The 17,391-nt window shown below is 42.5% G+C and overlaps 1 protein-coding gene across 1 annotated transcript in view; it reads right to left on the minus strand.

Annotated features, from left to right (window-relative positions):
• Positions 1-17,391, minus strand: part of pdlim4 (PDZ and LIM domain 4) — a 59,342-nt gene that overhangs the window by 30,087 nt on the left and 11,864 nt on the right. The window contains exons 2-3 of the mRNA XM_080435450.1: positions 14,033-14,184; positions 1,393-1,474 (exon numbers count right to left, since the gene is read on the minus strand). Coding sequence (XP_080291576.1) covers positions 1,393-1,474; positions 14,033-14,184 — 234 coding nt within the window. The remainder of the gene's footprint in view (positions 1-1,392; positions 1,475-14,032; positions 14,185-17,391) is intronic.

Here is a 17,391-nt window from a genome sequence, read left to right on the forward strand (position 1 = left end):
TACCACTGAGTCATCTAAGTAGTAGATGCTAGTCTAAAATAAAATCTAGTTGAAGACAACCCAGGAGTTATTTTAGTTTTGTATTTTGCCTTAGTTTCAGTACATCAAACAGTTTGCTGGTATTTCCCTCTACACAAAATGGATTTGAAAATAGCAAGCTCACCCTATATTACACAATAGAATTTCAATTAGTTTATTTATTGTTTGTTTTTGTTTTTATTTCAATTAACTCATTCCCTGCCTAGAACGACTAAAACGACTTCTGTCCTTTAAGCCCCCTCTGCCAAGAACGACTAAAACGACTTTTAATTTTTTCAAAAAAAAAAAAAATCTTTTTTTTTTCTTATTTATTTATTTGTTTTTTAACCCAAAGACCAAGGAGATATGATTTGTTGAAGATCTAGACTCCCATCCACTTCCTTGTTAACTTAAAACTTAAACATTTTGTATCTCAGCTCCTGAGTACTTTTTTTTTTTAATTAAAGATCTCTGGCAGTGGGCAAACGCAAAAAAAAAAAGTTCTGGCAGTGAATGAGTTAACTATAATGATTTTACTCACCTAGTTTTAGTTTTCAGTTGAAGCTGCACAGCTGAGTTACCAGCTATGAATTCCTGCTTAATATGTTATGCAGCAGTGGATCATATTTGAAAGCTGTGAATGCTAGTCTAAATAGTTTGTCTAAAATCCAATGTAAATCATACAAAGGATATATTACACTGCCATTAGTTTCACCCCAACAAATGTCAAATAATCTTTTCTTTGGCCAGTGTGGTAAGTAGCAGGAGTTTATAGTAGAAGCAAAATGCTGGCCTAAATCAAGTCCAGTGCAATAATGCTCTTCGAGTGAAGTATCTTTTTCTTTTGGACAGTGTAGCAGGCAGCAGCAGTAGGTAGTAACAGTCGGAAGTATTAAATGCAAGTCTTAATCGAGTCTTGCATAAATCATGTCTACACCATCATGCAGCAAACCAACTCTTGGATCAATGTACGGCACCCCTGTGTGCTGCATACTTAACACAGGACTGTATTTCCCATAGACATCTATGGACCTTTCAACCATACTTAAGACGTTTAACCAAAACCCAAGCTAAATTTGGGTAAAATTAGAGAATATTTTGGGGGAAGAAAAAAACCTGAGATGGGGCTATCTTTAACCTGAACTGTTATGGTTAACTGGTTGGGTCAAACCAATACAACAAATATTGCTCAGAAGAATCGTGAATGTACAGAGAATGTACAGAGCTTTGCAGTCAGTGTATGTTTCTTTCTGCTGTACTGTATATGAACTTGACGCCGGAGAATAAATAGGATCATTTGGAGTAAACAGGATCACTTGGAGTAAACAGGATCACTTGGAGTAAACAGGATCACTTGGAGTAAACAGTGCTTACCTGAGAGTCTGGCTCCATGTAGGGGCTTGTCTTGCCGTCTTCACTAACTGTTGGCGACCACACTCTCTCACCTGATCCTGACCTGAAAGACAATACAAGAAAACAAAATAAATATCCATGTCATCATACCCAAGGGGCAAGTCTATCTGAACATGATACATCATTGTTTGCAAAAAGCTTTTCTAGAACACATCTAGTGTGTTTGAAACTCTCATTATTGCTGGATCTGTGTTTCAGTAGAAAGTTAAAAATGAAATGCCATTTACTTTAATCTTCTTAATGTGACTTAACCACTTTAACCCTGGTGTCCTTATTTGGGCTTGTCATTAAGTCAAATGTTATTTTTACTTTTTGAAAAAGTTCTACAAGTGCAATCTACAAGCTCACAACGCGCCAGGTTGCGGTGTGGGTTTGTGGAAAGAACCTGTCTTCTGTCCTCCAAAACAAACCTTATTACAGTATATCTCCAGTTTACACATAATATGTGTTGGCAGGCCTTAACATTAGGAGGGGACTAAAGCTGCATTCCAGCTACTAGAATAAAGATAAAGTCATCTCATATTGCTGCCAAATCAACTCACAAACTCCTTGGGAAAGTTTGATAGCACTGAGTCATATCTTTTTTAAGATTACCAGTAATTGGCTCAAGTCTATTTTACTTTTAATAGGAAAACAAAATGTCTGATAGATCCACAGTAATAAAGATGTACTGTACAGTAGTACCTGCCTGGTTATCTTTCTTAGTGGTCTTCTAGTGCATGCATATCAAACAGTGGCGCATGCAATTTATTGCTTCTATTTAAGAAGCAGCTGAATAAAGTGCTTTGGTGGATCTAGGTAATACAATCCTCAGGCTCGTAAAATACTGCAGGTCATTTTTCCTTGAATGCATTACACTGTACGGTGTGATTTACTGTAAGTCTGCTTGGTATGTTGAATCCATTGCGGTCTATCGTGAAGAGAGCATTACTGTTGTCTGAATACTTTGTGGGCATATACGCCATGTGGCTCCGGTCGCCATGGTATTTACCATTAAGTAGTAAAGAATCCAACTATATGAAAAGGATTACGACATGACATCACACCAGACCTACTGAGAGACGAAAGGATGTAGTGAGTGTGTGTGTGTGTGTGTGTGTGCGTGTGCGTGTGCGTGTGCGTGTGCGTGTGCGTGTGCGTGTGCGTGTGCGTGCCTGCCTGCGTGCTCGCGCGTGCGTGCGTGCGTGTGTGCTTGTGTGTGTGTGTGTGTGTGTGTGTGTGTGTGTGTGTGTGTGTGTGCGTGTGTATGCGAGAGTGTTCATGTGTGGTGAGTTTCCCTTCATTCATCTCGCTGTGTTCACCCACTCATTCATTCACACCTCCATCCACTGGGACCTAAAGACCCCTAACGCAAAGGGATGACAACAAAGAGGGCTGTGTTGTGGTGTGTGTGTGTGTGTGTGTGTGTGTGTGTGTGTGTGTGTGTGTGTGCGTGTGCGTGCTCTACTGGTGGAAACTTGACGTCTTTAGAGGTGAGGTCATGGGCCTGCAGCTGGCAGAGCGTTGGTCGCTCTGAGGCAATGTTTCAGATATGAGACATGGAGGTGTTGGTATCAAGGCGCCGAGTGTCTGACGGACGCGCAACTGCCTGGGCGTGGGACGATGCCTTGCTAATGGGATCCCCCCTGCCCAATCCCCCCTCCCCCATTTCTCCAACCCTCGGATGTCCCCGCTGTTGTTGATAGTTTTGTTTCCGATGGTGACCGTGGCACAAGTGCCTCATTGAAGCGAGCGAAAGTTCGGTCCTGAATGGCCAATTTGAAGTGACATTTTGGGGAAAGTGCAGGACAAAGAGCCATGGAATGGACAGTACATCTGTACAGCAATAATGGAGATGAGGACACTGTTTCTCACAGTGGAAACTATGAGAGGCAGAGAGAGAGAGAGTTCAACTTAACCTTGACGTCCCTATTTTAGGAATGTCATTATAAAAATATATATATTTTAAGATATTCATAAAGTATAAAGACTATAGTGGTTAAGTAGTTGTGGGATCGCTAAAGCGATCACACTACTGTTATTGTCAACACCGTTTTTTGGCCCCTAACTAGTCCTTCATACTTTTAGCTACAAACTCCGTTCCAACTCTTCAACGTTCGGCCTACTCAGGACATGTCGGCTACCATTTGAATTTTTGAAATAATTTGTACTTTTAGAGATATTTCACTTTTTACTTCTAAAAAACTCCCATTCATTTCAATGGAGAAATTCATACTTTTAGATAGAAACTCCGTTCCAACTCTATAACGTTCAGCCTACTTAGGACATATTGGCTACCATTAGAATTTTTTGAAATAATTTGTACTTTTAGAGATATTTCACTTTTTAAATAGTAAAAATACTTAAAAGTTGATAAAAAGAGTAAAAATACTTAAAAGTTGTAAAAATTAGTAAAAGCTACTTTAAAGTAAATAAAGTGACTAAAAATACTTTAAAGTAAATACCTTGAGTAAAAATACTTAAGAGTACTTATATTGAGTAAAAATACTTAAAAGTACTCAAAATGAGTAAAAATACTTAAAAGTTGAAAAAAATAGTAAAAATACTTAAAAGTTGATAAAAAGAGTAAAAATACTTAAAAGTTGTAAAAATTAGTAAGAGCTACTTTAAAGTAAATAAAGTGACTAAAAATACTTTAAAGTAAGTACCTTGATTAAAAATACTTAAGAGTACTTATACTGAGTAAAAATACTTAAAAGTACTCAACATGAGTAAAAATACTTAAAAGTTGAAAAAAATAGTAAAAATACTTAAAAGTTGTAAAAATTTGTAAAAAATACTTTAAAGTAAATAAAGTGACTAAAAATAATTTTAAGTAAATACCCTTTAGAACCTTTCAAACCTTTAGAACCTCTTAAACCTTTAGAACCTCTTAAACCTTTCAAACCTTTCAAACCTTTCAAACCTTTCAAACCTTTCAAACCTTTAGAACCTTTCAAACCTTTAGAACCTCTTAAACCTTTCAAACCTTTAGAACCTCTTAAACCTTTCAAACCTTTCAAACCTTTAGAACCATTCAAAGCTTTAGAACCTTTAGAACCTTTCAAACCTTTAGAACCTCTTAAACCTTTCAAACCTTTCAAACCTCTTAAACCTTTCAAACCTTTAGAACCTTTCAAAACTTTAGAACCTTTAAAACCTTTAAAACCTTTAAAACCTTTAAAACCTTTAAACCTTTCAAACCTTTAACTCTACTAACACTATCAATACTCAATACCATCAACATTCTTAGCGATCCCACACTGTTTCTTCAGGAACAGTACCTTCTAGTTATAATTGTTGTAGGATGCCTTGGTTAACAGCAAACTACCTGACATGTATTTGATATGACATATACATTTATTCATATACTATAACATTAGGTTTTGGACCTATCCTGTTGTGCTAATTATGAGGTCCTTTTGTCCATTTACCATATATGTCTGTATATACTACAAATATGCTCACTGTTGCTACTGTAAGACCAATTCACGAACCTTTATTGTGCTTGGCGAACAATGTGGTTCTAATTCTGATGTAAATATGTCATGTTAATGGGCCGGAGCTAAGGACTGTCCAGACTCAGTCTGTTGTGTATCACTACATCACGGACAATGGGTTGTTGTTTTTGCATTAGCCGCTTTAGTGGGTCCTCCAATATTGAGTCAGTGTGTGAGGGATTACTCGCTATGAATATGGTCTGGGAGACATATGAACACTGCTGCTCAGCTCTGACCAACTGCTGCTTCACATTCATCATCCTCTCTCTCTCTCTCTCTCTCTCTCTCTCTCTCTCTCTCTCTATGTGTTCTGAGCCAGAGCTAAAATAAGGAGAAACTTCAGAGGTTTAGTCCAAACTAAAGTACAGCAATGAAGCACACTGATATAAGGCAATCAAGTTATTTTGGCGCGTCTTCATCAGAATTTTTGAGGTTTTAATAAAACAATTTAATTGCTTTATATCCGTGTGCTCCAGTGTTGTAATTTGGACTAAGGGCTGTCCACACCAAGAATAATACTATAACAATAACTATAAATATGTCATTTTGAAAATCATTCTAACTCAAGTGGATGGCTGAGTCCATATCTCAACTATAATGACATCGAAATGAAATCGTTTGGAACATTTTCAGAGCAATCAAAATCCATCCAAATTTACAGGGTGTCACGATCAACTCAGCACTAAAGTTCACGTTCAACATATTTACAGAACATTATCATTATCATCAGATTCATGATTGTGCCGTTCTAAGAGCGCCAGACAGGCCTACATTTCCTTTCTCTGTGGATTGGTTAGAGAGCGTGAAACTTCTCCCTACAAATAAATGTGCATAAGTAGAGAAAGCTCACCACATGACCAAATGTACAAGCAGCCAGTGGAACAGTAAGAAAAGGCTGCATCAGTTTAGAGCCAAAGCACCAAGACAATAACTGCTGTGTCCCTAGAATGAACAGGTATAATAATAGACGGGCATTAGGCACACAGTAAAATAACCAGTGTTATTTAACTCAGAGAGCATGACCTCATTTATTCACTCTTGGGGTAAAATTAACACTGAGGAGTTTACTGTGTGATGTTGAGAAACAAGAGCTGGGAAGTCCATCAACTCAATTTCTTTCCCCAACAGAGAAGCATATTAGCGCAAGACTTTCTAATCTCTCTCCTGTGCCTGTCTGGCTCTATGGCCGTCCGTGCCAACTGCGAATGATAAATCTGAGCACTACGGCATCAGAGGAGTCTGTGAATACCCATGCTTGTCAGGATTATACGCTTTCAAGTTGATGCCTTGTTGACCGAATTGCCGCGATCTATCCTGCCGTGCCGTCCTGGTAACACCAGACGAGATGTTTCATATTAAGAGTATGTCTAGATTGGGGAGCCTTACCTCATCTTTAAAGCCCCCCCCCTCCTCTGTCTGGCTCTAATGCCAAGGAGAAGATAAATAGGCATACAGTAGACTCTGGTTCTGTGTGCATAGGGATTCACACACATGGAGGGCTGAGTTCTCCTAAGATTACTTATGATATTAATAATATCTAGTCCGACTACTGTCCACTGTCTCCCCTGGGGCCCGTAAATATTTACATAACATCACCGTCAATAACGGAGGAGGACGAGAAAAAGCAGGAAAAAAAGCGGAGAAATTAGCACCATTAGTTCATTAAACCCTATATATTTTGGTGTCCCTCAGGGGTCTATAATAAGCCCTTTTCACCAAATTTCCTCGCCGAAAGTAGTAAATCTATATGCTCATAAGCGGCACGTTGTGAGCTTGTAGATCGCCGAATGTTCACCCCAGTATAGAGACACTAGGGTTCGTGTGGTTAAACAAAACCCAAGAAACAAACAGCTGTATCTACTTTGGGTAAATTATAAAGCATTCTTTTTTTCTCATTATTATAAATATAAACAAGGTCGACGTCTTTTTAATTCTGCACCACAATGTTACGTCAGTAGATGGTCACAGTCCGAGAACGAATGTGAGTCACAGTCAGAATGAAAGGGAAAGAGAGAGAGAGAGAGAGAAAGAGAGAGCATGAAAATAATGAAAAGAAAGAAAGTGAAATAGGAACAGTGACTAATGTTACACAGTAGATAAAGTGAAACACACCACTGACAGGAAAGTGCCAGAGGAGAGGCCCAGTCAGTCCCCGGTCATCACTATGATGTTCTTCCTCTTCTTCTTCTTCTTCACCTCCTCCTCCTTCTTCTTCTTCTTCTTTGGTCATATTTTCCCTTGCCTGACCTCTCCCTGCCAGATCCAATTTCCTGATTGGGGAGATTTAGTTTTTGGTGCGGTGGATGAGTTTACTTTGGCTGCACACATTCTCCATGTTTGAGGAGAACACAGAGAGACAGACGGGAGAAAAGACTTGCCCTCAAATTAAGATGTGGCTGGACTTTGTTTTTCTTTCAATGTTACGCCGTGCTGTATATCCATTTGGAGGAAAGAGGGAAACTATTACCTGTTCGTCGTTCAGTAATTATAAAATATGCAGTGTCTCCTTTGTAGATGTGTTATCTTTTTGGCAGATGTAAGTTACTAAGAAGCACTGTCGTTTGCTTGAAATTTGTGCAATCAATCTTCTTTTTTTTAAGAGTAGGTCTCTCATTCTGGAACAAAACTTTCCATCCGTCCTTCAAGGTTCAGCAGCTATCATCAAACCCATCTCAACCAGAGAGAACCGGTTTTCACCGCTATCACAGAAGTTACGCTCATAAATCAAACGCTATCGGGGGTACGGTTACTGTGTTATTTGTAATGAGAGACGGGATCAAAAATGTTTTCCTCCTCTGGGTTCGGGACGGCGGAGTCTCTGCGTTTTTTTAAAGGGCAGTCACCGGGGTCCCGTCGTCGACAGACCTCCGGTGTGTGTGGTGGTGGGGCTGTGATTAGAAGACCCTGTGTCTCGCGATGACAAGATCAGTTAAAAGCGGGAGGGAGGGAAGGCTGTGGTCTCTCCCTATGACTCCCTTGATGTTATACGTTCTTTACGACCACAGAAAGGACTAAGGAGGAACATGGAGATGAAGGGATGAATGGGTGGGGGGTTGGGGATGGGGGGTAGGGTGGAGTTGGGGATCCTTCTCTCAGAGGTTACTTTTTTTTTCTCTCTGCGTCACAGCTGGAGTCTTGTGTTCCTTCGGACCCATGCGGACCACCGTTCATAATTCCTCAGCGGTGAGTCACAGGTCACGGAGTCAAAGCGAGACGGTAGGGGGGGGGCAAAACGCGCCTTGCTGTCTTTTCTCTGCCTGTTGTGTCCGAATCCATTAAGCCTCTCCTCCGGGTGCCGTTGTGTGTGATCTGGACCACGGACTCACACGATGCAAGCACACTCACTCACAGAAGTGAACACACACACACACACACACACACACACACACACACACACACACACACACACACACACACACACACAGTGTCCACGCAGTCAAATCCACAGTGTTAATTTGGACCATTCCGTGTCCATTTGGGTCCACTTTTACACTGTCAGTCTCAAATGAACACTGAGGATTTTACTGTGCAGCCTTCATAACTCAAGTGTGTGTGTGTGTGTGTGTGTGTGTGTGTGTGTGTGTGTGTGCGTGTGCGTGTGCGTGTGCGTGTGCGTGTGCGTGTGTGTGCGCGCGTGTGTGCGTGTGTTTGTGTGCGTATGTGTGCATGTGTGAGGATCTTTCCGAAGGGGCCCGACCATCAGTGGAAAAGCACAACCCAAACCATCATCTGTCCCGGAGGCCTGTTTTCTGACCGCCATGCTTTCTCAAAGAATCACAGGGTAGAAGGAGGGAGGTAGCAGAGAGGATGAGCGGAGGGAGAAGGAAATATTCCAAAGGAAAGGAGAGGGGGAAAAAAAGAGGTGCAGGAGGAGAGGATAAGAGGGGAGGTGAAGACAGAATGAAAATAAGTAGACAGGAGATGTAGAACGATGAGGAGACAAAGCAATAGGAGGCTCAAGAGGAAGGAGTAAAAAAAGGAGAAGCTGAGAGGGTGATGGGAAGCCGAGAAGAAGAACGAGGCAGCGGGGAGAGGAAGAGATGAAGCAGGGAAAAGGGGGAGGAGGGAGGAGGTATCTGGAAGAAAGAGGTGAGGGTCTTCACTGTAGCTGCTTCGTGTCAACGTTGGATGTACAAGACATGACATGCTCCAGTACACTATGTGTCTGTCCAGGTCCCTCTGACGACGCAGCACTTTGATCACACCGCCAGATGCTAACAGGAACTAGCATAGTGGTGGGCCTGCAGCAGCGAGGGGAGTGATAGAAACTATACTCTTTCTTTCTTTCTTACTCCTTTCTTACTTCTTCCCTCTCTTCTTATAGTTCTTTTCCTCTGTCCTGCTACGCCTCTCACTCTTTTCCCTTTCTTCTAAAGCTGCAGTTTGCCCACTCCAAGCCGCTGCGGGACTAACGTATTAATAATACCGGCCTACCGTTTGGTTTGAAGGCTGTGACCATTTCACCCCGAGAACAGATGCTCCGCCGTGCCGAGCCCAATCTGTTATGAGGCTGTTTTTTTTTTATTCCTCTGCCACAAGCTTTCATGAGGTTCGTTGGTCATCTAACCCTAAAGGGCCCAGAACAGAGAGCGGCCTGAAAACTGGGCTATGACACATATTATGAAAAATGGGGGTGTGTGACGGAGGGGGGTGGGTTTGGTTATGAAAGTAATGAATGCTGAGCCATTACCAAGGGAACATTCTTGCGCTACAAGAGGCCTCTGTGGCTCAGCTGCATCCAATGTAATTTTGGTTCACAGCAGACGTGTAGGCTCATATATTTGTCCAACGGCAGCAACACAAAATTACAGGTCTTCGGTTCCTCGCTCTCTCCTGCTCTCTAGTTCTTGTGACTGTTTTGAGTTCTTTATGGCTTAGTCTTTTAATGAGGTCTGAGGCCTGTTGTTCTCTAAAATATTATTTTCTGGTGAGTCAGTGGAGGGTTGTGCAAGTCCCTCCCAAACTCTGTGATGGTGGTTTAACTGCTAAAGCCTCTCGGCTTACCCCCAAGCCCACAACAGTACGGTTCACGTACACCAAACAGCATGACATTTCGTCGCCGCACAGCAGATGACAACTTCACCATACACCGACAGCCTGATCTGCAGATGACACGCAATCGCTGTTCCTCAGTGGCAAAAGAAGTACTCTGATTTTTTACTTAAGTAAAAGAAGCAGTACCACAACATAGAAATAGAAATACTAGTAAAAGTCTGGTATTTGAAAATGTACTTGAGTACAAAAGTATTGGCATCAAAATATACTTACTGTACTCATTATGCAGAATGTCCCACTCTACAAAGGCTCAAAACATTTAGACACAATTAGACACGTTGTGAGCTTAGTTCTGCTCATTTTGAATAGCCTAAGTATAAAGTATGGCTTAATTGGTTAATGTATGTTTTGTAATAATAACCTTTATCTGCAAAGTAACAACAAACTTGTGTTTTCAAATAATCGTAGAGTAAAAAGTACAATATTTGCCTCTGAGATGTAGTGTAGTAGAAGTATAAAGTATCGAAAAATATAAATACTCGTACTTAGTTACTTTCCACCACTGCTCTTCCTTGACAAAGACACGACTCTCTTGTTGTCCAGACTCCAGAGAATGAATAACGGGGTCTTGGGGATGCTGTGTGCTTGGGGAATGTGTGAAAAATAACATTTTCTCCAAAGCGGGATTTGACATGCAGTAAAAAATATGTAGTGAAGATTGCATGGTGGGATGGGGGGTGACTTGTGGTGCCCTATATCCCCTGGCTCAGGGAGAGAAACCCAACGCTAAGCTACGCTGCCTTGCCTGTGTAATTGAGTTTCCAGCCGTACGCACAGCGAAAATCTTGGCCGTAAAATGGCATTCTCTGCACTGAAGGGCCCATGTGGATTTCTCACTTGGTCTCCACGATTCTCTGCCCATTAACTAGGCAGGCCTCTCTCTCTCCTTCTCTCTGTGAGGCTCCCTCTACCCCCCCCCCCCATCACCCACCCACCACCATTCTCTCTCTCATTTTCCCTCTCTCCCTCAATCATTCTCTCTCTCTCTCTCTCTCTCTCTCTCTCTCTCTCATGCTAGCAAGTCATATCAGCTCTGGGTAGTAGAGCAATGGCTACTTGCAGTAGGCCTACATATCTCGACTGGTACGTGTTCCTGACCCTCCCTACCTCCATTCCTCTACCTACCTCTCTTCCTCCTTATTCCTTCCATCCCTCCCTGACCCCCCCCCCCCCCCCTCCATCCAGCAGCAGCGATGGTACAGTTGAGGCTGTGTCATAACTCAAGCGATATACAGGATGAAAAGGTCACATACCAGCAGATAGCAGCTGGCCTCCAGCTCGCTCTGCCTCCGATGCAGAGTCATGTGATCTCGAGCGTCCAAAACGTTATCTTATTAGAGGTCAACGGGGAGCAGAGGAGATGGATGAGCAGAGCGGTGATTTCTAAACGTCGTTTGCCCATGTGGCTTTCAACTCAGCCCCAATAAATCCTAATTAGAAACTTATTGAAAAGCATGCATGTGATCACCAACAGATCATAAAACATTTTTTATTGAGAATTTATCTGGTTACAGTTGGACCCGGGATGTTCCTAGAGACAGACGAAAGCTGTTTTTACAACAGTCATATTGGCGCAGACTGCAGTTCTAAGCAGGGTAGGCTTGGGAGAATCCAGTCAAGGCATAGCGAAAATTAGCCTGTCCTGCCCTGAACTATGTGTCACAACTATGAATCACAAGTCAGCATGTCCGGGGTTTTACCAGAGAAAAAGTCAAGTAAGCCTCTCTGACTGGCTGGGCTGTAACAGAACTCTGTGGATGGTCCATGGTTGGTCTGAGGAGGTCTGTGGGTGGTCAATTCATATGTCAGTCGACAGTCAGTCCTTACTTAAAGGAGTAGTTCACCAAAAAAGTACTTATTTTCGATCAATTACACACCCTATGAAGCCTTGAATTTATAGAGTTTTTCTTAATTTTTTTTGTCGCATTCCTATAAGCCAATAATTTGATGCTCACAATGCATTGCTCTAGATCTGCTATTTAGGCTGAAATGTTGCGATTTTTGCCTATAATGACATGCCCGAAATAGGGCCACCAGGTTGAAAGTGGTTCACCACTTTTCAATAGTTGCGCCCCAGACATTAAATCATCTAATCGTCCCACATGGTGAAATGATCACAGCATCCTCTTGTAACTGGTTCATTTGTGTATTTCTTATGTCGAGTTTGGCAGGTAATCTAAGGACAACCCTCTCCCAGATCTGGATGAAATAGTATTTACATTCCGTTTGTGTTAACTGACTCGTGTTGGTTCCTTTGTATGAGAAATCAAAGTGCACACTATACCAGAAAGTTGAGACAATCGCAAGAAAATAATTCATCTCAATCTGCTTCGCTTTTATGCGACTAAAACATCCTGATGAAGAAACTCTCACCCATCTGGACTTACAGACAGGTTGAATCAAACACTGCTGCTATAATTGCATGTACAAGATGCCCCAGGTCAGCTCTAATAATTGTAAATGTGGGGCGGACCCATCCCCGAGCACGCTGCTGCTGCTGCTACCGCAGCTGTAGAGGAGTCTCCCCAGGTTTGAGGCTTTTCAGGTCCCACTGTGCATTGAGGTGAACTGTACTTTGTGTATCCTAAAATAAATTTACTGTCCCTAAGTGGGTACAGTACTTAACGCTCCAGTCTGATATATGGAGCACTTCTCCGAGGGGGCCAGGCAGTCTTGTTTCGTGGAACAGGAAAAGTCGACATTCCAAAAACAGAAAGAAATGTCTCCTACAATATTTATTGGATGAAGCTTGGGAGTCCTGTGTGTGTGTGTGTGTGTGTGTGTGTGTGTGTGTGTGTGTGTGTGTGTGTGTGTGTGTGTGTGTGTGTGTGTGTGTGTGTGTGTGTGTGTGTGTGTGCTCGTGCGTTGGACTTCTGATACTTATTTCCACTGAATGTGCAGTGCTAGCTCCTAACCACTGCGACAAGTGTGTTATGTCTAATGCCCTGGGAGGACAGAGCTAAAACACTCCAGTTGTCACTTTAGAGCTCAGAAACCCACACTGTGCTCTTCATCTGAGAAGACTATGGGATCCTGACATTGCCAGGTCAGTTCTGCACTTTTCAGCACTCTGGTAACCCAAAGAAAACCGTCTATTAGAAATCTGGGAAGAGACTGACATTTCACTTTCCCCCTGGCATTCCCCAATCTCTGTCTCTTTCACTCGTACTGTTCCTCTCTCAATATCCCTCTGTCTCTATCTTTAACTGTTTAGACCAGTGATTTCCACTTGGAGACGAGCTCTGCTATTTTTGATCAAACCATGTCGCTCATGTCCTGCCTTATACGGTTGTCTCATGCATTCTTGGTGTTGCTAAACTAAAACTGATGCGCCAATGTTGGAAAGAGATGATTTGTCATATCATGAACCCTTAAATAAACGTCTTTCTAAACATTTGGGTCAAAGTGCATCTCAATGTACAGTATGTCCAAGGCTCATTGAGTTTGATGGCATGGGGCAGACAATAGATCACTTTGCCTCACATAAACCAGTCAACTCTAAGTATGACTCAACTGTACCCATATGTGGAACCGACTAACCAGAAATAGAAACAATGTGTATTCCTGGATGGGACACAGTGAATGACCTCAGTTATGAAACTCCTTCGACTCATGTGTCTTAAGGAGCTGTGAGGGTCATTAAGACACAAGGGTCGAAAGCGAGGCCCTTGTTGAGGGTCTAACCTATGGCTGCCGATTACTAAGTGACTCACAGACTTCCCAAAAACCAGGTTATTTTTAGGCTCACGGTTCCTGTAAGCCACTGGATGTGCCGATAACTGAATTGTACAAAGTAGCGCAAGCGCGTGATCTGTTCCAGAAGTGTGAAAGTATACATGGCGTGGTGATATGTGTTTTAATGGTGTGTGTCTGCGCCTGCCATGCGTGGATGCCTGAGTGCTTGTGTTCACACATGACTACTGCATGTGTGTGTGTGTGTGTGTGTGTGTGTGTGTGTGTGTGTGTGTGTGTGTGTGTGTGTGTGTGTGTGTGTGTGTGTGTGTGTGTGTGTGTGTGTGTGTGTGTGTGTGTGTGTGTGTGTGTGTGTGTGTGTGTGTGGTCAGTACCTGTTTATGTGTAGTGTGAGTTGCTGGATGCAGGTTTTGATCCTGTTCTGGGCATCCATGTGTGTCATGGTCTCTGTGCTGTCTCCATTGATAGCCAGGATGGTGTCCCCTGGAATCAGGTCCCCCTGGGCTGCCTTACTGCCTGGCGTTACCTAATGACACCATTTGACAAGCACACACACACACACACACACACACACACACACACACACACACACACACACACACACACACACACACACACACACACACACACACACACACACACACACACACACAGGCACAGGCACAGACACGAGAAAAAGAAAAAGGAGATTTGTCAAGGGTGGTAAAACAATTGCTGTCAAGTGTCTGTAAATAAAGAAAGAAAGAAAGAAAGAAGATAATATTCGTCTGGAAGTGCCAACGCCCAGGCACAATTCAGCAGTACCAGCTGTCCCCTGGTGGGTGTCATGTTGCCTCGGGCAGGGTTCTACGTTTACATTTCTAACTGCCTGCAACAATGACGGAGAGCCATCATTGTTCATGTTGGAGGATCGGAGACTTGAACTCTTTGAAGGATAGAGTAGAGAAAATAATAACGATGTGCAATTTTACGATCCTCTCCAGTAAATGTAAAAACCCAACTCTACGGTCCAACAGGCATCAAACTAAATCTTTAAGGACTGTTTTCTTAATCCCCCAAATCCCACGGCCCTCGCTTTGAAAGAGGATTTTGCGTCACAGCCTGTGGTATAAACTTGAAGGCTGTCTGCAAGTCATCACATCGGTTTCATTTCCCAATGCCTGTTTTGTACCTACGCGTTGCATTGGGGGGAGAGGATTTCGGTGCAATTTTCATCACCTTGAATTTGTTCAACACATGTCTGACTCTGAATGGAACACGCTTTGCACCGCTGCAGTTTTACACATACACACCCTTCATTTTGTTGACGCTAACCAGGTTCTTTTTCTGTGATCCTTCAATTCTGATACACAGGGTTCCTTTGGGCATTTGAACCCAGGAGAGAAAGAGAAAGGTGAGGCAGGGAGATAGAGAGGGAGAGAGAGAGAGTGTGCGTGTGCGTGTATGTGTGCGTGTGTGGGGGGTGGGGGGCTTGGCTAAGAGGAGAGTGGACTCCCTTTTGAAGGCTTCACCTTCACAAACACACTGTGACATATGATAGTAATTTTCCAAAATTACACACACGCACACACACACACACACACACACACACACACACACACACACACACACACACACACACACACACACACACACACACACACACACACACACACACACACACACACACACACACACACACACACACACACACAGGATCCCCCACGCTTCCCTCGCTGGTCATCTGGTTTTAGCCTGCTGGGATGAAACTACCAATCACATTGTCCCTCATCAACTTAGAACGTCTACGAGGAGGCAGCCATTTCAGCCTTGTTCCTCCACCAGTGAAAGTGGAGCAAAATGAGCTTGGATGCAGCTGCTCAAATTTGGCTTAAAATGTGACCAAAACGGATAACAATCCAGCTTTATGTATTTATTTTATGAATAGCGCATTAATCACACTATTACACACAGTATGAATAGTTTCTTTTCCCCTCTATTGTTTCCACATAGCCCTCTGACACACACAGGGGGCCATTTCCACAAAGCGATCAAATTGCAGGAGCAAGCTGGAGCAGGTATGGGGTTTAGTGCCTTTTGTCAAGGACATGCTGACTGGGAGTGAATACTTTTGAAACAGTCAAATCCTTTTAACTCTGAGAAGGTACAAATGTAACCAAATGGACCCATGGGGTCCATTTGGTTACATTTGTATCCTCTCAGAGTTACACATGGATCAATTAACACTGAGAATGTTACTATGTACCTGCAATAAGAAACGACACAAGGTAAGAACACAGAGGATGACCTTACTTCTAACAAGCACCTTGTATGTTAAGTGTTACCTATTCGTCCGTGTCCTGTCATAGAAAGGTCTTTAAGTGTGTACCTCTCACCACCACTCATTAATCTCCATACCAGAGCAATCACAACCTGACAAAACAACATTATTCTGCTGCCTGTTACAATGACTGCTGTCTGGGAGTAACATAATTTAAGATGTATTGTGTTTGGAACCGTGGAGCTGGAATGTAAACCTGGTGTTGAAATATGTCTGTATTTACTGTAAAAAAAAAGATACTAGAGGCCCCATAAAATAACTTCAGAACACATCTTCGACAAACAGCATACATACTAGAACACACATCCAGGCCAAAATCATGATGTATTTGACCTCAAGGGTCGCATGAGAAACTGAAAGAAATGCTGAAATTACAGCAATTTCAAAATTGCGAAAGGCTGCTGCAGCCATGAGGGAAAGTTGTCCAAGACAGTTCCTGTTCATCATTCTTGAGTCTTAATGCTGTTCAAACAAATCGAATTAGGCTAATTACCGGCATGAGCTCTTCATCTGCTCATATAACTATAAGAAAATTAAAACAGAAAAGCTTTGTTCATGTGTAATCGCAATCACTATGACAACTGGGTATTCCCAATATAGATCACATTACTTTATCGGTCAACAGCATTCAGCCCTAATTTGGCCGGCACAGTAAAATCCTCAGTGTTAATGTGACTCTTAAGAGGATAAACACTGACCCAAAATAGTTACATGAACACTGAGGATTTTCCGGTGTAGAGATGATCCAGTCTGGAGTATCTTTTCCACTCTCAAGAGGACAAGGAAAGACTTGGAAAGCAGTACCGTGTTACCAAAGGAGCCGGTTGACTGGAGCTCAGCAGAGCCTTTGAAGTTCACGCTCCATGAAACAGTAATAACTGAGGTTCAGAGGGTCTCCCACCCCCTCCCCACACCCCCCATCCATGACTCTGTTCTGACACAGCAAGAGGTCATAGGCATGTTGGTAATGCCTAATTTATACCCTCTAGTGCTATGGATAGTGCTGCTCGCCAACAAGAACTCATTAAGCTAACAACGTGTCGCAATGCTGGTTGGTACTGTAACTTAATCCGTTCATGTTGGTGAGCAACACTGTCATCCGCTGGCGTATACGTTAAGCTTACACTTCTGTATATATGTATGCTTATGTGTCTGTCTGCGTGTATGTGTAACTGTGTACAAACGTAAAGTAATTTGCAGGTATCAGTGTGAATATGTAAATGTGTACTGGTGAATATTTTTTAGTTTAGAAGTGTGTCTTTGGTATGTTTATGTGAATGTCAATGTACAGAATGTATGTCTGTGTGTGGGCACTGTACTGTAGACCTACTACAGTATGTGCACTTGCGTGTGGGTTTCTCTAACTGAGGAACAGAGGTTTTTGGTTGAGGTCAGGACTATGTGCTGTCTATG

This window comes from Gymnoscopelus braueri (assembly GCF_963280865.1).
Source record: "Gymnoscopelus braueri genome assembly, chromosome: 8".
In the NCBI taxonomy this organism is placed as follows: Eukaryota; Metazoa; Chordata; class Actinopteri; order Myctophiformes; family Myctophidae; genus Gymnoscopelus; species Gymnoscopelus braueri.